The 21,909-nt window shown below is 49.2% G+C and overlaps 1 protein-coding gene across 10 annotated transcripts in view; it reads right to left on the reverse strand.

Moving 5' to 3' along the window:
* Positions 1–805: 805 nt before the first annotated feature.
* Positions 806–21,909, reverse strand: part of RNF216 (ring finger protein 216) — a 76,397-nt gene continuing 55,293 nt past the window's right edge. For all 10 annotated transcript variants that reach the window (XM_059861246.1, XM_059861244.1, XM_059861243.1 and 7 more), the window contains 4 exons: positions 15,133–15,230; positions 12,594–12,816; positions 4,759–4,828; positions 806–4,238 (listed from right to left, as the gene is read on the reverse strand). In XM_059861246.1, coding sequence (XP_059717229.1) covers positions 3,919–4,238; positions 4,759–4,828; positions 12,594–12,816; positions 15,133–15,230 — 711 coding nt within the window. In that variant the 3' untranslated portion in view covers positions 806–3,918. The remainder of the gene's footprint in view (positions 4,239–4,758; positions 4,829–12,593; positions 12,817–15,132; positions 15,231–21,909) is intronic.

Consider the following 21,909-nt stretch of genomic DNA (forward strand, 5'->3'; position numbering starts at 1 on the left):
CTTCCCTGCCCATCACCACCACAGCCTGGCTGGGCACCCACTGGCTCCTGTTTGCCTTGGAAAATGTAAAACTGATTGGAAAAAGCAAAGTTTGGGATGGGGGGCTGCCCAGCTCCCCCCAGGCACACACCCCATGGGGACAGGGGGATGGCATTGCCTAGAGGGACCTTCACCATCAGATCGTGGAGTGAGCCCTGCAAGGGCCAAAGGAAGGAAGGAAGGATGTGCAGTCCTGACCATAAACAGGGAGAAATCAGGGCAGTGCAGGAAATGCTGAGCAGCTCTGATGGCCACACTCAGCCTCACTGTGACATCTGTGTGTGCACAGACCTGCCTGTGACACCAGACTGTGACACCCAGCCAGGGGAGCAGGCAGCTCTGCCACTGGGTGCCCACCCAGGGCAGGGGCTCTGGAGCTGCAGGAAGGACTCTCCCCCTTCCCCTCTGCCCAGCTGCCAGCACACATTTCCTTTTTTCCCCTCAAGGCTGGATTCTGCACTTACCATCACTCACCACCACTCCAGCAAGAGGGGAAATCCCCTCAGCCTCCCACCCATCCTGGTTTCCATTTAAAGGAGCGACTGGAAACCATTTTCTATCCCATCCAGTTTTTCCTTGGGAGCACATGGAACAGGTTCAGCTGTTCCAGGAGGGTCAGTTGGGTTTTGCCTTACGACCTGGGGAGTTTCCACTGGCACAGGCTGGGATCTGGCCCCACTCCCTGGCATTGTCCCAGCACCAGGCTGGCACAGGCAGGATGGGAGGACAAGGTCGTGGCTGTAAGAAAAGCACACAGGTGAAAAGCCAGAGTGCACAAATTTATTTACAAAAATTCAAATTACAATATAATACAGGAACTTTTTACACACAGAATATTAGAACTGTTTACTACCAGAATGTAAAGAAAAATATTTTTTGGTTTTTTTCTCCTTTTTTTTTTTTAATAAACCACCTATTTATTTTCAGCTATTGTTATACAAAGTTGCAGAACATGCACATCTTTACAAGTCTTATTTTCTTTTAATACAACGTTTTGCTAAGTGCAAATACTAAGTTTCTCTCTCCACCTTTAAGGCAAGTAAATGGGACACTGCAATTAGCTGTAAGAAGTACCTGTTATGGGATCAGCCTGGGCACAGTAACCTCCTTGTTGCCTTCAAAACCTTTAAACAAGTTGTTCCAAAGACTGTGGGACAAGAGGGAAAGTGGGATGCAGGAGTTAGAAACCAGCTCAAGGCTGGATTGGGTGGCTCAGTAAGTTTTGGGCTTTTTCTTTCCTTTTAAAAATAAATCAACACAGATTCAGAAACAGCTTGAGATCTCCTGGGTTAGAGGGGAGAAGCAGCCACGTGCTTGGGCTGCAAGTTTTTGGTGCAATGGGTGTTTCCTTGGGGAGAGGGGTAGTGCTGGGTGTGCTGGGCATGGTGTACCTGCACATCACAGACCAGGCACTGATTTATCCTCTCCTGGACACAAATAAGCCCTTGGCTTTGGCAGGGGACCCAGGGAACCCTCTCTTCCCTCTGTATCCTCCAGGCTCCTCCAGGACCATGCAGCTGTGCCAGGGCAGCAGTGACCCTGATGGATCACAGCCACCAACCTCCCTGTGCCACCTCTGCTGACACCTCTCCAGCCCCTCTGCTCCACATCCACACTTCCCTCTGCCAAGGCTCAGTTCTCCATGCCCACCCACCCCTGCACATGCACCAAAACATGGCACTGCACCACCAGTTTTTGCTGGATGACCATCTTATCTCCTTCTTAGTTTGGGCCACACCTGCACCCACCAGGAAGGGCAAATGCCTTCGAGGGCCTGGAGGGCTCATCCAGACCAGCCCTTGAGCCCATAAACCTCAGCTATCAAGCAAACAGGATTCCCTTTCCATGAGGAAAGCCACCACTGCTTCTTGTGCCCTGGGTCTGTTTTCTCAGCAGCTGCTGTGACAAAGCTCTCCCTCCCAAGCCCAACAGGATTCCTGCTCCTGGCTGCTGCAGGAATCAGTCGTGCAAGGCAGGATTTAAACCTGGCCAAAGCCCAGCTGAGCAGCAAGTGACAGAGCTCCTGCAGCCCCCACACCCCTGCCAGGAATAAACAAATTCAAAATAGAAGATTCCAGCAGCAAGGGAACAGCAGTTGGTTATTAATGCTAGAGAGGCCACGGCACGGAGGAGCCAGAGAGCTCCACAGGGAATGTTTGACCCACAGGCAATGGGAAAAGCACTCAGCTCCAAAAGGCAGGGAAGTCCTCCTGTCTGGGAGACCTTCCTGGGGAGAACAGTCCCCAAATGCTGTCCCAGGCCCCTGTCCAGGACCATCCCACTGACAGCCTGTGCCCCCTGCACACCCGAGGGGATCCAGGCTCCTGGAGTGCTGCCCGTGGGGCTTTGGCAGAAGCTGTGAGGTGGAGACAGGGAATTTTACCTGAAAAAACAAAGAAACCCACAAAACACCTGGATGCTGAAATACAGGGGGGAATGACAGGAGGGGAAATGCACCCAGAGAGTTCCCAGCAGGACAGAACAGGATGAAGGCCAGAACAAAACATTTGGAGAACAGCACAAATGGGCTGCTAAAAGCCAGCCCAACATTCCTGGGAAGAGGATTTTTTTCCACTCCAACCATTTTCTTTTCTAGATGGGGCCTGTACCAGGCAGCACAGCCAAGGGATGTGGAGAAAGGGCTTCGTGCCACCTCCTCCCACAGCCCAGCACTGCACCCCCCACTTCTCACAAGGAAGTTTTGCTTTTCCCTCACTTTCTAAGCCCAGCAATACTCAGGTTTAACTTTTAACACACTTTTCCAACGCCAATTAAGCTGACACAGACATTTTCATGAGTTATTGGTGCTGTGGAAGCAGCCAGTTTCCTGCAGCATGAGGCTCCAGCTGCCCATTGGGTTGTGAGGGTTTGGGTACAGGAGCTCCCAACTCGTGGCAGCTACAGGGAACATTCCCAATTTTCCTACCACAGGACACATCACTGCCTACACGTCTCCCTGGGTGTCTCCCAGGCAGTTGTTGCAATAAAGGGCACAGCTTTGGCTCCAGGTGCTCCCACAGCTGCCTGAGCACTGCTGCCAGAGGCTGGGGGAGGTTTGGGATGCCAGATGAGAACAGCCAAGCAAAGGCCACGTTTCAGAAGTTGAGGGGCACACACCTTTAGGGGGAAAAACTGAGCCCTTCAAAAGGGGCAAGTTCAGTCCAGCCAAAGATTTGGGTGCCCAAATCTCTTGCCACTTCCTAACAGCCCCAAAGAGAACATGGCAGTGGGCTTCCTGCCAAGACCTGAGCAGTGGGACAGCTGCTGCCACCCCTTGCTCTGCTTGGAGAGTGAGGCACACTAAAATGCTACATTGACTTGCTTTTGAACAATTTATTTCTGCTGGGAGGTGCCAGCAGGATACAGGGATGCTGGAGAACACAGGAACCCCAGCCCTGAGCCTCAGCACAGGCAGGAGGCTGGGGCAGCTGCCTGCTGTTACCTCACTCCTGAAGGTCTTATGCTTACTCAGGTGCCAAGTGTCTCCTCCCTTCCTCCAAGGCTGACTTTGCTGCTCTGGCCAGCAGGAAGGCAGGATTTTGGGAAATTCCCCAAGGAACAGCTGTATCCCTGTGTTCTACAAAGTCTCACTTTCCCTCCCAACAGCTGCCTGAACAGGCTTTGTCAGAACAGAACATCTGGATGCCCAGCTCCAGGGTGGGGGGAATTCCACCCCTGGGAAATGTAGCACCAAACCCTGTCGCAGCACAGGTTGAAACGTTGGATTGCAAAGGTTTGGAGAAGCCCTAGAGAGGGTGCAGCACAGGGACAGAGCCCCCTGGCTGCTGGCTAGACCCCAGAGAGGCTGGAGTGGAGAGGGGATGACATTATGGGGTGGCTTTGCCCTGTGGTGACCCTGCCAAGTGCTGGGGGGGCAGGTCAGAAGCGGTGCCGGGGCTGAGGCCCAAAGTGCATTGGCAGGTTGTGCTCCAGCTGCACGTTGATCTGGGGGAAGTCAAAGTTCACCCTCATGTTGGGCAGGGGGGGCACGTAGGGAGCGGGGATGGGGCCGATGTTGAGGGGGATGTTGTTGTACAGGGGTCTCACGGGGGGCAGGGGGAACGGGGGGTGCACGAAGGGGTACGGGGGCATCCGGGGCTGGTGGAAGTTCTGAGGCACCGGCCTGGGGATGACCTCGATCCTCTGGATTTTCTCCACGGGCTTCTCCACGGGAGGGCCGATGCGCTTGAAGCTGTTCTCTGCAGGGGCAGGAGAGCAAAGAGCAGTCACCCCACCCTGAGCTCATCACCCCACCCTGAGCTCGTCACCCCACCCTGAGCTCGTCACCCCACCCTGAGCTCATCACCCCACCCTGAGCTCATCACCCCACCACCACCAGCAGCCCCATTCCAAGCACACTGCACAGCATCACTGCTGGCCCCTTGCTCCAGGAGCTCTCCAGCCCGGCTCCTTTCACCAGCACCAGCCCACAAAGGGGGAACGTGTCCTGCTGTGGGATCTGGGGCAGCCCCTGTGCCCCCCAACACCACAGCTCAGAGGTTTTGCTGCCCCTCAGCTGCTTTGCCAAGCAGAGACGTCCACAACACCGGTGCCACATGAGAGCTGGACACAAATCTTGTGCTTGCTCACAATCCCAGCAAAAGTCTGCAGGCAACAGCACTTTAAAAAGAGACAGAACCCAGTGCAGGTCCAGAGACCCATCAGTAGCTCTGTGCTGTCCCATCATCCATCCTCAGCCTGATCCCAACAGTGACTTACCCCCATTCTTCTTCCTTTGCTCCTCTTCGGCCTCCTTCTGAATCTCATGAATTATCTTCTCATCATCTTCCTAGAAATCAAGGAATACCAAGAATCAGTGGGAGAATTCCTGCTGCAGCAGCTTTCTGTTCTCTCAATGCTGCTTTTCTTTTCAGCACATTTTCATGGGGAAAACCAAAACAGATTCATTTGGCTGAATTGTCCTCGTTTGGGGCTGGCCTAGATTGACCCAAAAGCAAAGCTGTGATGGGGGAACTGCAGCAGCACAAAGAACCTGCACTCTGTGGAGTATGACCAAGATGCTTGGATCAGCTTTCCAGGGAGATCAGCACTAAAATTCATTGACTTGATGGAAACCAGAGAACAGCGACCCAGCTCCACCCCTCTGAAGAGCTGTTAATCTTTTTAATGGCAATAGTCTATTAAATATTTACATTATCCTAGCACTTGTAGAGTTTTTGGCCCAACAGCTGGAATTAACACAACTTAAATCCTGGCTCTAGTAGCTAAATGGTGCCATTTAGATCTTATCTGTAACTCTAGGAAGGGCATAAATCGAAATATGTCTCTTTAATGTCTGTCTAGAGGTTATAGCAAGAATATTCAGGGCTGCTGCTCACTGAGAAGACAAGAACAAGCCAGAAATTGAATTTGTCCTGCTGCCTCTCATCACCTTAAGCTCTCTTAACTCAAAGGAGCATCAGAGAGATCCAACGATGCAATGAAGCCTCAGGTGAGTTTCTGCATGTCTGTGGGGATGAAACCAAACCTGGAGATTTCAGGGAGAGCAGCCAAAGCTCCAGGACAGGGTTTGGAACCCTGAGCCCCAAGTACTCCACAAAGCACAAGGCTCTGCTTGTTTTAGTCACCCTAATTTCAGTACTGCCAAAGCACATAAATTTCTTCCTGAAAACTCTTAACGTGAAAAATATCCCTTATTTTGAAGAGTGCTCTGGAACTAAATCCAAAATATGCTTCGTGCATGCAGCTACACTGAGATGATTTTAAGCTTCCCAGTCCCCAGCCGACAGTCCTGCACATGTACAGCCTGGGAAGCTGGTGGAGAAATCCCCTCCTCCACCACCAGATAAGGTTTCCCTGGGAGACTGAAGTTATCTTAATGTGCAGAAAGCCAAAAACTCAATACTTCCCTCCCTCTTATTATTCTGTGAGTCAATGGTTAAAAATTAAGACTTTCCAGGACTTGCCTTTTTTTTTTTTTTTTTTTTTTTTTCCCAAGCAGCCTGCTTGCATGGGCTGTTAATTCCAGCCTATCTATCTCCACAAAAGCTGCTGAAGAAAGGCTCTTCTGAGCCTATATGGAATGCCTAACTGCCCCCCAGATATCAGTATTCCTGGCTGGAAAACCACCTGGGCATGCTCCACAGGCAGCCAAACATCCCCTGCTCTTTAGCTGCCCCAGCAGCACTCTCAAAGCTTGGTTTCAAGCTTTAAGACTTGATTTTTTTCCCCTTCTCAGACTATATTTTGCAATGCTGTTGAAAATGGACACAGCCACCACTCCCACTTTATTGCCACTTACTGGAGAAGATGCACCTGAAGGTTTATGTGACAAGAAATATATTTCAAGCTCAGCTGAGCAAGATCACCCAGTATCTCCTTTCCTCACACAAAAGATAAACCTTACCTTAAAGCCCAGAAATGTGTCCTTTAACTTAAAAAAAAAAAAGCTTTTACTTTAGTTTAAGTCTGTGATTACAGAGTAAACTCTTCCCTGGGAGGGTGGGCAGGCCCTGGCACAGGCTGCCCAGAGAAGCTGTGGCTGCCCCATCCCTGGAAGTGCCCAAGGCCAGGTTGGACAGAGCTTGGAGCCAGCTGGGACAGGGGAAGGTGTCCCTGTCCATGGCAGGAGAGGGAACAAGATGAGCTTTGAAGTCCTTTCCAACAAAAATCTATGGTTAATCCTGTGAAGTGGTGCTTCCCCTTCCTGTCAGCACCCCTGATGCTGCAGCTCTGGTCAGTCCTGCACACAAAGACAACTTTACCAGACCCTTCTGCAGGCAGGGCTGCTCCAGCCTCCCAGTTTAAACTGCAGCTGACCTCCCTCTGGGGGGGCTGGACACATCCATCTGCCCCAGGGCTGGAGCCAGCTGCACTGGCCCAAGGTGCTGCTGGATTTGATTACTGCAGCTCCCAGAGCTCCTGGGAACAGGGAACAGCAAACCCATCTGCCAGACCTCCAAACTGACCCCAGAGCTCTCCAGGACAACATAAAACACATCCCCCAAAGTGCAGCAGGCACAGACCCCCACTCAGCTCCATCCCCTCGGGGGTTTCAAGAGGGACAGAGCTCACAGCACACCCTGGGTGCAAAAACCTGCCAGGAACAGGCCAGGATCAGGATGACGAGTTCCTGACTAGTTCTGAAACCACAAATCACAGCAGAGCCACAACAAACCCCATCTCCAAGAACAGAACTTATCAGCCCTGTTGCTTCTCTGCTGATAAAAGTGTATTTTCCCACTGGAAGGTTAAGAAGTGCTTACACTTAATCTCACATACCAAGACTTAGCTTGGAATTTTTTTTTTTTTTTGCACCACTATTTCTGAAAGACTGGTACCCATTAATATCAAAAGAACAAAAAAAAAAAAAAAAACCCCACTACTGCACATTAAGAGGCTGACATTAAATTTGGCAAGTGATGAACACACAGCCTTGTTCAATACCTGCAGTATTTAGGAAAGATCCACATCCCAGATGGAACAAAAGAATTGATGATATGTAAACAGCAAGATAATTTTAGGATGTTCTGAAAGAAAGCTGATGCCACAAGTTCTGCCTAATACATATTGTGCAGGTCAGAATTAAAAAAAAAAAACAACCAACAAACAAGTCCTGGTGCTATTTTAGTGAATCTTGCAAAACACTTCTAATTCTTTGGAAGCAAAGGCTGTTTTTTAATACCACAGTAATTAGAAAGATGACAGATTAATCGAGGGGTAAAGCACCCACACCAAAAATTAAGATTTCATTAGCACACTTATGGCTGGTTTTGTGGTGAGAAACCTTTTAACATCACATGGGGTGGAGGCTGCAGAAGGATTTCAAAAGCTTCTTGTGTCCATTTCCCTGAGCGGGTTCAAGTCCCCTAATAAAGGATTAGATTATAATTTTAATGGCCTGTTCACAGGCTCTGTGGATTGAAGGCATTTATCTTGTCAAGTTAACAGTCATCTTCCTGTCAGCTGCCTTGCCTACAGCAAGACAAAAAAGAAAAAAAGAAATAAAGAAGGAAAAAGGAAAAAAGCAACCTCCACTCCAAACCCTGGGAGGAGGGGGTCTCAGCACTGGGCAGGTCTTTTGAGCAAAGATGTAACTTGGCTTTTCTGCCAGAGAGGAAATGCAGGGCAATGCTACAGGGGCCCTTCCCTACACTCTGCTGCATCACGGGAGAAGGGAGGCGGCCGAGAGGAAAATGCAAAGGATCTCTGAGATGCATCCACCCTTTTTATCTGCAGAAAGCAGCCATGGTCATTAGCAGGAGCTGTGTTTTCAAGTGCCAACACAGCACCAAGCTTTACCCCAAACCCAGCAGTAGGATGCTCTGAGCATCCCATGCTGTAGGCAAGGAAAACAAATGCTCATCCCTGGCCAGTGTGGGAACCTGCCCCTGCCATCCCCCACCTGGGAAAGGCTCTCAGCATGGCATGGAGGAAGATTTTCCTTTCAGCCCTCTGCCATTGAATCCAGGGAATGCAGGGAGCACGGAGCCAATCACAGCAGAAGGGATGGCTCGGCCTGTGGATGGATTAGCAGGAGCAGGGCTGGGTTGCTAAGAGAGGCACCTTTTCATGGCAGGGAGGCCTGATACAACAATGCTGCTGCACAGGAGCTTCACCCAGCATCCACACAGGGCCCTGCCACAAGCAGAAAGAGCTGCTGGAGAAACAAACTGCCCTTGGGAATGAGAAAATACAGCAGCAAAGGAGATAAAAGCTCAGCAAGTCACACAGAGACAACCTCCCCCCAAATAAAACCTCCTCTGCCCAGAACAAAAGTGCCAAGCAGGGAGCTTTTGAAAGCTCTGTTTTTATCTCCTGTGCTTCTCGTTATCTTTAATTATTAAGTGTCACCGGGAAGCGGCTGCCGCCTCCTGAAAAGAGGGAAAACAAGAGTCCTGGTGCCTATTTCTGGGCTCTGCAACTCCTCCCCTACTTTAGAAAGTGCTTCAGCACCACTGCCTCCCCCTTTCTGCCTCTTTACTGCTTTCTTTTTTCCACGTACGTGTGGCCGCAGCCGTTCCTAATAAACTTGAAATGATTTTTCACGACGGAGGCTTCCAAAGGACTGAGGGGTTTTGTTTCAAATCATTCCCAGATCAGCTGCGGAGAGCCTGAGCAAGAACAGGCCCGGGCTGTCTCTGGGTGCTCCTCCATGCAGCAGGAAGCAGGGATAAAAGCAGCCTGTGCTCTAAGTGGAACAGGGCATCCGCAGCACTGCAGGAAAAGGGGGGCCACCGTGGGGACCAAGCACACGCCGGCCTTCAAGAAATGCAGAGTTATTTTAGCAACAGGCATTCCATATCTTTGTGTGAATTCCCCTGGATTAACCATATGCTTATGATTGAGGCATTTTATAGCAGTTAAAAAAACCCCAAACCCACCACAAACTCCACATCCTAAATTTAGGGGAGCTTCCCTTACCCCTCCCCTTCCAAATCCTAAAGGCAGCACTGTGCACTTCATGCATTTCCTTGATGCATTTGAAGTTTTACAGAGTCTTCTCTCAACATTATCTTTTTATAACACCAGAAGGGGGGATAATTGCAAACACCTCATGATGATTAGTCTTTCTGCTTTGAACTTTAACAATGAGCCTTTGGGAGGGTTTTAAGAGTTTACTGAAAACATCTTAAAACTTTAAAGCCAAAAAAAGCCTCTGTGAAATATTACTGAGAGCCCAAAGATGAGTATTAAATTCAAAATAATATGTTTGAGAGCAGAACCTGGTTTACCAGAATGCATTAATCCCACTGCATCCCAGGATTTGTAAAAACTGGATGAAATGCACACAAGCAGCCTTAGGTTTGCTACAGATATTTAGAAATCAGGGCAAACACAGCCCCTGCATCCCAGAGCCAATTTGTAAAACCATAAAGTGTTCTGAGCTGGGAGGGATCCACAAAGATCATCAAGTCCAACTTGTGGCTCTGCACAGGACACCCAACAATCCCCCCTGTGCCTGGTGTTGTCCAAATGCTCCTGGACCTCTGGCAGCCTTGGGGCTGTGACCATTCCCTGGGGAGCCTCTCCAGTGCCCCAGCACCCTCTGTGGGAAGAACCTTCCCTTGATATCCAACCTAACCCTCCCTGACACAGCTCCAGATGTTCCCCTGGGTCCTGTCCCTGCTCACAGGGAGCAGAGATTGGAGCTGCCCCTCAGGAGGAGCTGCAGCCCCCACAGTCAATCTCCCCTCAGTCTCCTCCAGCTGAACAAAGCAAATAGCCTGAACCACTCCTCAGACAGCTTCCCCTCAAGGCCATGCACCATCTCTCCTCTGGATGCTTTCTAACAGCTTTATTCCCACTGCTCCCTCCTGAGCTCTGTCTCTGGCAATGTTGCATCAGCCTCTCCTGCAGAGCAGAGCCCCACATGGATTGGGGGACACCAGGACTTTTGGCCAAGCAGCTTCCTGGGAAGGGCTCCTGGCACCTCCTACAGGGGTGCAGGGCAGCAGTTAGCTCCAGAAGAAATGCAGGGATTAAACAATTCCTGCCTGGCCCCCCTGGAAGCTGCTCACCACAGCAGGACTGCAGCTTGTCTCAGAGCCAGCAAATATTGCACCAATACTTTTAAATCAGACTCCAGCCTGATTACAGCTTAGGGACAACATTTTAACTAACCTTTAATTATGGGAAATTTTGAAGCCTCTGCTTTACTCTCTCAAGATCATTTGAGACAAAGACTAACAGATGCTGCCATTCCTAGAGGACTGCCTTTAATTTGTTTTTAACCCAAGCTAATGAATAGGTTTACTTATACTTTCACAAGAATTGTTTCAGACTGGGAAAACATTAAACATTTGGAAAAGAACAAAGGTTCCCTATTTCCAAGAAACCTGAATTTTGCTGTAAATAATAGGGATTTAGACTCAAACCAGATCTTTCAAAGCCATGCCTTGGACGGACGTTATCCCTGGCAAAGGACAGAACACTCCTGATGCAATGGTCTTTTGCTCTTTCAAATCTGCATGTCAAGACTCAAGTTCCATTTTCCTCTTTACATCTACCAGGCTAATTCCTGTTTCCATGTCCCATTTGAGAGCACAGATCACCCTGGAGGGGTTGGGTTGGTGTCCCTAAGCCCCTTATGAGGAAGGACCATGCACACAGGTACCCACCATCATTGCAGCTTCAAGCCAACAGCTGAGTTTTGTGTTACTCTTTGCACTGCAGCAAGGACAGTCACCCAGCTTCACCTCCCCAGCCCACCAGCACTCCATCATCCAAAAAAGAATTAAATAATAAAAGAGCAGGCAGTGCCAGCTCTATGCTGACAGTGGGAAATTTTTCTTTGCCACAACATTGGTTAATTAGAGAGGTGGAAAGGGACTGGTGACAGTGGCCTCTTTGTGCTGCTTATTTATTTATTTATTTGAAAGTACAGTACGAGCTTTTTTGAGAGGCCTCATGTTTTCTCTGGCTCTGAACAAATGCCATCCCCCAGCACAATCAGCAGCCTGGCAGGAACAAGGAATGCCAGCGCTGCCGAGCCCCAAATCGCATCCTGCTGGAAAAGGAGTGGGACAGCAATCCCAGAAACTCAGAACCAGGTGTCAGAAACACTCCAGGGGTGCCTGCAAGGAGGTGGCTGTGTGTAGTTGAACAGCTCACATTGACAGGATAATTCAGGGAATAAAAGCAGGCAAGCAAAAGACTTGGAAGCTTGTGCTAGTTGTGACATTGCTGGGAGATCCCCAAGAGCCTGGAGGTAGAAAGGAGAGATTTAGATTGGTTTTTCCCTGACTGTGCAGATGCAGGATTGTGCACATTCCCTGCAGACAGGGGGGCTGGGAACAGCCTGGAAAGCTGCAGAAACCCAAGACAAAGAACCATTAGGAAAAAGGAAGTTCAGGCGAGCCCTGGGAAGGCAGATCCACATTCACATTGCTCTACGGCTTTGCTAAAATCAGGAAATTCAACTCCTGCTCCTTCCAACATTCCTGGATTTACAGTATTGAAGAACTCTATTTACAGAGACTTACTTGCTGCAGCAAGTTTTCCCAAGCCTGTCACAGATAGGAGCTGTATTAAATTACTAGAGCTTCTTTCACAGCTCACTCCATGCCTCAGCTCTCCCTCTGCAGCTGTTGACAACAGCTCTGAGAATGGACCCAACTACAACTCTGGGCTTGCAGGCACTTTTCTGATGGGTCCATCTCTGTGACAAGATTCACAGCCAGCAGCAAAATACCACAGTTCTCCTTGCCTCCAAAAGCTAAGCCATGCCATCTCAGCTGCAAAAGTAGGAGTGAGTCCCAATAATCCCAAAGCTGGCTACTGTGCCTGGTGCCAGCACTTGCCCCCCACCAGCCTCGCTCTCCAGAACAGCACTCAGTGCACTGCCAGCCAAAGCCCTCATGTGAAAGGAACTGATTTTCCTTAAAGCAACATCAGCTCCTTCCAAGCTGTGGTCAGATGTGACTGTGCTGTTGCAGGATGCCAGTGTGGTGTTTTAGCTGCCCTGGGAAAGGTAGAAGTCATGCTGACTAAAACTATTTTCCCCCAGTGGAATGTGTGTATTGCAAAGCTCCGGTGTGGATGGTGATTGAAACTGGGGTAAGAATCATTCACAAAAATCCTTTGTTACTTACTGTGGGGTCTGTCCAGAGGGAGCACTTGGCACAGTCCTGGCAGGGTGCCCCAGGAGAGCGGGGGTGCTGGCAGAAGTGGTCGTAGCCGTTGATGGCAGCCCGGCAGAGGTAGCACATCTGGGCGCCGCAGCGGCACGACATGCGGTTACAGCCCTCCGACTTAATCAGGCCAGTCCCACACTTGTGGCACTTCCTAATCCGGGCAGCTGTCATCTTCTCCTCTCTGCAAGAGCAGGGAGAATTAGCAAAGGGGTGTTCGCACTCACCAGCCTGTGATAAAATGACTTTTACACTATCCCAGCGAGGCTTTAACCCCCTCCTCTTTGCTCCGATTCCATCCCCAACTCTGCTGCTGTTCCAAGGAGGTCTGGGCTCAGCTCCACTTGGAGCCAGACCACGACAACTCAAGAACAAAATAAGAGAAAAAAAGTCAATCACTGACTGCATGCTGCAGCCCTGATCCTGGTTTCCACGAGAGCCAAAGCACCAGCCTCTGGCTTGGGAGGAATTTGAGATGCAAGTTCAAGGGCCAAAGGGCACATGGATGCTTGAGTTGGCTGAAGGAAAACACAGCCAAGGAGATAAAGTTCAGGAAAAGCAAACATTTGGCTGTCACCTCTAGCTTTTATGTTTGCCTGTTGCTCTGGCTACAAAGTTGCCATGACCATGTATTTCTCTTCCAAGCCCGGCTGCTATGCTCCAGATTCACTTAGTGCTTGTTAAATTTAAATCAGTAACTGAAAAATAATCACATTTCCCCACAGAGGTGTCATCTTTTCTCTAAGATTCCCTACATACATTTTGCAGAGGTTATTGCTTTAGGTTTAAGAAATGGGTTTTCATCTAACAGAGCACAAGTGGGAATCCAGGACAAAGCTCAATCCTTGTTCCCAAGGGACACCCTGGCAGTGACACACACTCCAGCACGGGCTCAGCTCACAGCAAGACTATTTTGGCACAGAAATGAAGAAAGGCTCGGTCATTTAATTAAAAGACTTCAGAATATAAATTATCATCCTGAGGGCCCATTTTCTGACCGCTGGAGATCACGTTACACTTTAATTCACAACCTAGAAGTGAAATTTGATGACAGCAGAGCAAAGCCAGTGTGTTTGCATGGAGGGAAGCACAATTCTTCTGACACTGGGGAAGGATCATCCTTAGCCAGGCATCTCCACCCAGCTGCTTCAGTGCATCTGCAAAGTTAACAAATGTTTGGGAGATGGCAGGGAGGTATTTTTGAGGACTACAGCACAGCCCCACAAACTCTTCCATCAGCACAACCAGAGGAGCAGGGAATGGTGAGGTGGGAACTTCCCAGCCCTGCAGACACCCAAGGTTCCTACAGAGTCATAGCCAGCATGACCTGCACCCAGGCATGTGGGGATGTGCTAAGAATAGGCACAAAAATCCAACTTGAGAGTGACTTTCCTTGGAGCTGCAGCTGCTCTTCCCTCCACCACTCAACAGGATGCTGTCAAAGCAGATTTTTTTTTGGAAACTTGGAGCAAGGCAGGAAGTTTAGCCTGAACTCCAGCTGGGCTTCCCTTTCCTTATGCAGGGCTTCAAAAGGAAGTTTTTATTGTATCAGGCAGTTAGACTCATCTATCCACAGACACAATCTGGTTTTGAAACTGTTTTTTTTCCTTATTAAGGGACATGACAACTCGTTCCTCCTCCCTCTCATCCCACTTTCCTACAGGGAAGGGACCAGCAGGGAAAAAAAGTCATATCAAAACTGTAAAGATTTTCTTCTGAATTAGGGACTGTGGGATGAGCAAGCAAGAGTCATTCAAATCCCAGTGGTGGAGCTTTCCAACCTCTACTCAAGCCAGACAGACTAAATCAGAGAGGAAGGGATTGGGCAATGTGGGCAAGTCCCACTTGGCTGCACCAGACATTTAGCTCCATGGATGAAAATTCCCTCGTTTCCTGAAGGCAGAGGATTTTGTCATTTACTGCAGATAAGAGAGAAATCAAACTGCAAAAGATTTTAGGGTAACAGTCAGGATTTACATCTGCATATTTCAAAATGTGACTGCACTTTGTAACAATTCCTACAAACTGGTTAGAAACAGGCAAAAGCTTCTGGAGGAAAACACATCCTCTCCCACAAAGCAGCAGCTGAGCAAACAGTGCAGTCTCCACTCCAGATTTTCAAAGGGTAGTAATGACCTACTGTGACTCAATCCACTCCTCTGCCTCCACACACCACCTCCCTTCTCCCCCAGCAATGCTAATGGGGGTTTCTCACCTTGGAGAAGGACCAGGTGCCAGCCTGCAGACACTGGGCCAGCCAGAGGAGCAGGCTGGGCTGGTGACAACTTTCCCACGTTCTCAAATTACCAGCTGGATCTGCTGCCAAGTATCTTTCACAGACAGAAATCCCATCCTGGGAGCTGTCTGACCCCTCAGCTCTGCCATCCCCAGGACCTTCCTGGAGAAGGCAGTGACAGCCAGCAGAAACTGAGGGACAGTGTCCTGTGATTCCCAGGTCATCCACCTCCCTGTTTTCCCCTGGCTGTGGAGTCTCACTTACATGGATGTCCTGTATTTGATGTCATCCTTCTCAGCCAGCTGCTCACAGGTGAGATTCATGTGCTCCTTCCACAGCCCCTGGCACTTCCGACATGTCTCCTGAGGAGGATAACAAACATTAAAGGGAGGGAAAAAACCACCCAGCACACCACTAACAGTTTCAAGAACTGTAAAAATTCCCCCATCGAGCTGCAGGTTCTCAGGTGAGGGTGGGCTGGCAGGATGGCACAGTGGTCTGCAGGTTTGACCTCCATAGGAGACCAAAGGCCACAGATAATGGGAGCCAAAGGTCTTTCCAAGGCACAAGAAAATAGATATAAAATAAACCCATAAATCCTAATCATCTAAAACTCATGGGACAGCTACCAGGCTCACCAGTCACAACCCAGAGGAGACTGCAGAGGTAAAAATGTGGTGCCAAAGGACATCAAGTTCATCTGTTTCCTGACCAAATCCTCCACCTTAATATAAACTGCTTCTAATTCCACCATTGATGGAAACTCTGCAGTTACATCAAAACCTCAGCTTCACCAGGCACACAAACAAACATATATATTGTTTTGCAAAATCTCACAAAATAAATTATTAAACAGCTGGAAAACACAGAATGTGGACAAACATCCATAAAACCGAAGTGGAAGATGAACAAATATTTACAAACTCAACCAGAATAGCTGGACTAAACTTAGAGCAAGTGGCTGAACCCTCTTTAGTAGCAAGGCTCTAATCCAGGACTGGTAAAGTTGCAAGGAGCAGGATTGCTGTGGAAGCACAATTGGGAAAGAAGCTTGGATCCAGCACTGGGGACAGAGCTGATTTTTTTCAGTTGGCTGGCCAAAGAAAACAATTTTGTTTTGGGTCAAACAAGAGATTTTCCTTTAATTTGAGGAAGATTAAAAAACATCCAGATCAGACTTGAAAAAAAATACATGTTTTATGATCCAACTGTTTCATCTTCAGGATGGCTGGGACTTGGACTCTTAGATCCAACCTTCCCCCTGGCAGGAAAACCCATCTGGCTATGCAGCATCCCCTTCCCCTGCACACCAGAAAAGGTCCCAAAAGAGCTTTGCCCAGCCCTGGTCTCACTACCACCAAAATACAACCACTGCAGAGACAGATCTTACTTGATTGCATTTACCTTCATTTTATTTTAATGAAGAAATTGGACCTTTATGTGAGATATGAAAGAAGAAAATCCTTCAAGACACACGTAGGCAGCAACACTCTTTTGATCGTGAATCAGACAAACAGGATGAAGGCCAAAGCTTCCAAGGAAGCCACCCTAGGAGGGGGGGATGCAAAATGGGGCCTTGTTTGTATCTGTGCTCGCTGGGAGATGCCCAACTGCTCGTGCTTTCATCTGGGGAATGAAAGGCTCCTGGGCCTGGCTGCTGCGCCGGACGCGTTTGCAGACAGCGGGGTGAGGGCTGCAGCAGCGTGTGACTGCATCCCAAAAGCCAGCAGAGCATTTTGTGATCACTCACCTTGCAAATGCACCCCTTGGCAGGCAGGCACTGGTTTTAAGGGGCAGTAAATGCCTCGGGTTCTATTGATTCTCATGAATCATTCATCACACCCTGTGTTTTCCTGCTAAAGCTGTTAAAACAGGCACCATTTTGTGTGCATTTTTGGCAGGCCACATCTGGCTGTTGGCAGCACAGGAGGATCAGACTGGGAGCTGTTCACATACCTCCATGAGGACCCACCTTCCCCTTTATTCCCAACACCTGGCCACATGCCATTCCAAGATCAAAAGTGCCTTAGGTTGCTTTTTTTTAATGTACACCAAGGGTTAAAAAGAGCCTTTGGAGCCCTGTTACACAGAACTGCTTCCACATGCCAGCAACAGAGATTTAACAGCTTTTTGCCAGGAGGGCTGGCACATTTTCCAGCCAGGAGCCTGCTATTCCCAATTACTTAACTCCAGGAGCCTCCTCTGCTGCCCAAACGATGCCCTTCAGAAGCAGATGGTGCCACTTAGACCCTCATCCCAAGTCATTCCCTTCCACTCCTACCTCCAGCCTGGTGGCTATTGGAAACAACGCTCTCCCTGGAGCCCAGGCTGCTGTTGTTTGCCAAACAGTTGTCTCCTGCACTCAGGAAAAGGGATTTCTGTGCAGGCAAGGAGAAAGGGAAGAGGCATGGCTGTGTAGATTCCTGGGATGGCTCCACAGGAGGTATCCGGTTCCCCGTGTGACTGCAGCTCAGCGGGTCCCTCCACAGCTGTGCACATTCCTGGGATCCCTCCCAAGTTGTGCTGTCCTCAAGGAGCTGCAAACCCACAGGCAGCTGGGCCTGTGCCAATGCACCCCATAAAGGGGACAGTCCTGTGGCTTCCCAACTCCCGAGTGTCACCTGGCGCTGCCTCTGACTGAGCAACGTCCTCTCCATGGGAGGCTTGGGAATATGCACCACACACGTGTCATTAGCAGAACCTGTTGTGATTTTCCCCCTTATTCTACCCAAAAACAATGGCACATTGTTTGATCCCTTCACACAGAACTGGGGAGGAAGCCCGTGGTTCAGATAACAGCTACTGCTCCAGTACCACAACTGAGATCACAGCCTTCCCCAAGAAAAGTGACCTTCTTTAACTTCTACTGAGTCAAACCCGACCCACTTGGCTGGTGAGGGTTTTGCACATCTCACACAATGACATTTCTGAACTCTACAGTTTCCTCTAAGTGTTCTTTTACTTCAGAACCATCCCTTTGTTTGATAATGGAAGATACTCTCCCATTACCATATTAATTAACCTAAACATGCAGTGGAACAGCTGATTTTTTTGCAACCAACCTAGATTATTTCCATGGGAAGAGCAGCACAAGGCACCAAGACTGGCTACAGCAATATAAGGCACCACCTAAACCCAGAAAGAGGGAACAAGTCCTTCCCTGTCCTGAAATCATCTACTCCAAGTGTAGTGGCCAAAAAGCAACTCAGTCCACCAAAATAAAGATCCTTCCTAACTTCAGCACTTGGTCCCTTAGCAAACCCTGCTGTACTCAGGTAGGGACACTTGTGTTTTAGCTTTAACAGCACTTCAGCTGAATGCATCATTTCTGGATGCTGTGAGTTCCATGTTATCTCCTGCCTTCTCCCAGCCCACTCCTCCTCACAGGCAGGTACAGCTAAGGCAGCTCACGCTTCAGGTGCTGAAGAAGTTTTGGCATTAGGAAACGGCTCCAAACCAGGCATGGAGACAGGAGAGTAAGAATCTGCTGCCTGTTACATCTGCCCTGGCTTGGCAGGCAGCCTGGGACAGTCCATTACTGCTGTGCTGGCTGAGGGAGGATGTGATGGAGAGGGTGTTTAATCTCACCCTGTAATCTCCTCACTGTACATCTGTTAGAGGCAGTGGCTCTGCTTCCTCCTGCTGCCCGCCAGGAAGCAGCCGGGATTAACACAAACATGTTTGGGTTCAGGAGGATCCTTTGTTCCCAGGGTCAGTGGTGGATGTGCAGCTTTCTGTGCTCAGGGCCAGCCTGGCCAAGGGTGGACATATTGCTTTCAGTGTGGGCAGCACAACCCTTCAACGCCCTTGTTAATTGTCCCAGCACCTAATGAAGGTGGTAGGGAATGTTTTGTATGAATTTACCACCTTCCTCAGCACTTCTGCTGGTACATCCAATGGATGCTACAGTTTTAAACACAGCCTAGACTTTCTTCCCCTCACCCTATCATCAACTAAAAATAACTCTCTAAAGTCCATCCCACTCATCACGGGGGGCAAAAATCCCAAGTAATCAACTTTTCCTTGCCAGTCTCCACATTCTCTTGGCCACAGTCAGCAACACAAATGACTTTTCCCGATTGCAACCTAAAGAAATGCCACATGGACAAAAACATCAGATGATCCACCCCGATCCCAGCCCGCCTGCCCACGGCATTCCCGCCTGCGCCATAGGAGTTTACTCGGAGCCATTTACTGACTGAGCAAAACGCAGAGAGGGTGGGGGAAACTCCACTTAAACAACAACAGGCAACAGCCCCGGCTGTCGTCACCGCCCTCCGCTCCCAGTGGTGGCTCTGAGCTCCCCTCAGCTCTCCATATGCTGGGTAATTAAATCCTTGTGTGATTCCCTGCATCCCCCAGGAAGGGCGAGGTGCACGCTCCAGCGGACTCTGCCCGTGGCACACGTGGGGTGTTGGCAGGAGGGAGGTGAGGCAGCCTGGGACAGAGCCCCAGTGATTGATTTGCTGCTTCCTCCTGCTCTCGGACATGCAATAGCACAGGCTGACCCCAAACAGGCTGAGCTTTACCCAAAAGCAGATGTGAATGCAAGTGCCTCAGAACAGCACCTCAGGGCCAGTTCGTACTGTGCTGCTTTAATTAAGGAGCTGCAATTACCAAGCAGATGAGTTAATGGGAAAGCAGAGAACCACAGAGCCTTCCTCCCCACAAACTCACTGTCCATAAAGCTGCACCAACCTTGACTGAAAATTGATGCAGAAGTGGCTAAATGAATACAACCTTTAAGCATGGATAAGCTCTCATGAACACACTCCTTCAGGGCTGTTTCTGGGATTTCCTATATGTTAAGCTGGGATAAGAGGCTATAATCCAGCCCAAGACAATCCATCTGGGTAAGAGACCCCTCTTTAGAGATGTACAAACACCCAGCACACGGAGGAGGGGTGACCCCAGGGAAGGCTCCTTCCAGCATGGATTGCTGGGGCAATATTCTGGTCCTGGAGCCACACACAACAGGCACGGTGGGCAGCAGGTACCAACCCCATACACAGAATCCAGGCAGGGTGCAGAAAGGAACGCCATGCCTTGGATGGGTGATGCAGCAAGGGGCAGGCAGGACAGGAGCTCCGTGGGTTTGGAGCTCCCCCGGGAGCACGGCTGTTCCCCAGGCAGCGCTGCCCCTCAGTGGTGGCTGCTCACACGGCAGGGACAGAGAGCAGGAAGGGAAACTGCGAAAAACAAACGGAGTTCTCCTCTCCTGAGCACGGCCAGGAGCCGTTCTGTGAGGGACAAGGTCACAGGGAGACATAAAGCAACGGCACAAGCTTGGACTAGGCTGTAAGAATGTGCTGTGGCATAAAAATACAGACCTAAAGAAAGAGTGACTGGGAATTAAAAACTGGATAAAGAAAACATGCATTTATACCCAAAACCCACCAAGAACCATAGAACAGAATCACAGAATTATTAAGATTGGAAAAGATCTCCTTTGAGTCCAGTCTTTAAGAAGGGTGGTTAAAGCTTTTCTATAGCCATATATTAAATCCCATTACAAAAAATCATGACCCAAACCAATGTCTTCTGTTTGGCCTGTTCTTGTTAAATTGAGCATATTTTTAGTCCCACCCCATCTCTAAGATACTGGAGACACTCAATGCCCTTTTCCTTCCAGGCTGGTTCCCAGGAAGGTTTGGGTTGTCTGTGTCAGAATCCCAGAACCAGAAACGTGTGGTAACTCCCCCCTCTTGCCTAAGTCAGACTAATTCATACCTGTAATTCAGAAGTTTCTGAAACACACAGACCAAACCAAAATAAACTTTTTCCCTCCTCAGAGCTTGACTTTAAAAGGCCAGAACAGCTGCTAGTGTGGATGAATTGGTTTAGAGACCTATGAAGCAAAAATATCTGCAGCTTCACACAAGAAGTGCTGCTCAGCATCACTGACCCTGTGGCTGGCCAGAGGTGGAAATAGCACGAGCACAAGAAACTGCTCCTTGATCTCACACTCAGGGTAACCTGAGTATGAGAAACAGCTGTTTCATGGAGAAAGGTCATATTTAATTTGAACTTGAACAAAACTTTTTTTTTTTTTCATTCTCTGGAATGTTTATAAAGAAGTATGATTGTTTCAAAGCTACTTTCTCTCAAGCTCCAGGGCTCTAAGAAATACATCAAAAGGTACAGGCAGCAGGTTGGCTGCAGAAAAGAGCACTGGAGTATTTGCATCACACATCCATCACACCAGGATGCCTTCCCCTGAGCTGAGGAACAAGTGTTTCTCACAAGGACAAGCTCTCCTCACCAAAATTATGTGGGTTTTTTTTTCAAAAGCTAGTTCCCAACCCTGAGCAAGTTGGTATCACATGGAGCACCTCTCCAGATCAGCACATGGAAAATTCTGGATACAGGGTGGACTGTGACAGACTCAGAGGTGGTCACCCACCAACCTGAGTGCACCTGCAGTGCAGGCAGAGGAGAACACTGCTTGGCCACTTTAGAAAGGCAGGTTAAATACATCCTGGGACCTCACACCAACTTTGTTGGCTAAATCACTGTACCTGAGGTCATATCACTCCTTCCCAGGGAAAAAGTTGAGAGAAACTCAGCACATGCTACTGGAAACACATCTGTAGCTGTCAAGCCCAGCTTTGAGATCTGTTGGACTGATTGCAGATAACAGCTACTGCCTTCCCAGCCAAGGTAAATAATTAAATACCAGCAGAGGAGTTCAAAGCCTCAGCAGCTGCCCCTCCTGCCCTCCCCCAGAGCAATTCCTGCACTCGATCCAGCAGAGCAGATCCAGGAGGTTATCCATGTAATCCTCTGCACAACCTCACAGAAAAGGGGATGCTGCTTCCAATAGCTGCAACACTAAGTGATGAAATCTGATTGTGGAGCTGGTGGAAACAATAGAGACCTTGGGAGAGGCACAGATTTAGAGTTCAAGACAAGCAGCTTGATTTTTAAAGGATAACTCCGGAAGGTCACGCCAGGGGTTGCACCCAAGGATGCCAAGAAGGTGCAGGCTGACAAAAGGAAGGTATCTTATTTGCAGAGGTACCTGCTAACGATGCATTGTGA

Source organism: Haemorhous mexicanus, chromosome 17 (assembly GCF_027477595.1).
Source record: "Haemorhous mexicanus isolate bHaeMex1 chromosome 17, bHaeMex1.pri, whole genome shotgun sequence".
NCBI lineage: Eukaryota > Metazoa > Chordata > Aves > Passeriformes > Fringillidae > Haemorhous > Haemorhous mexicanus.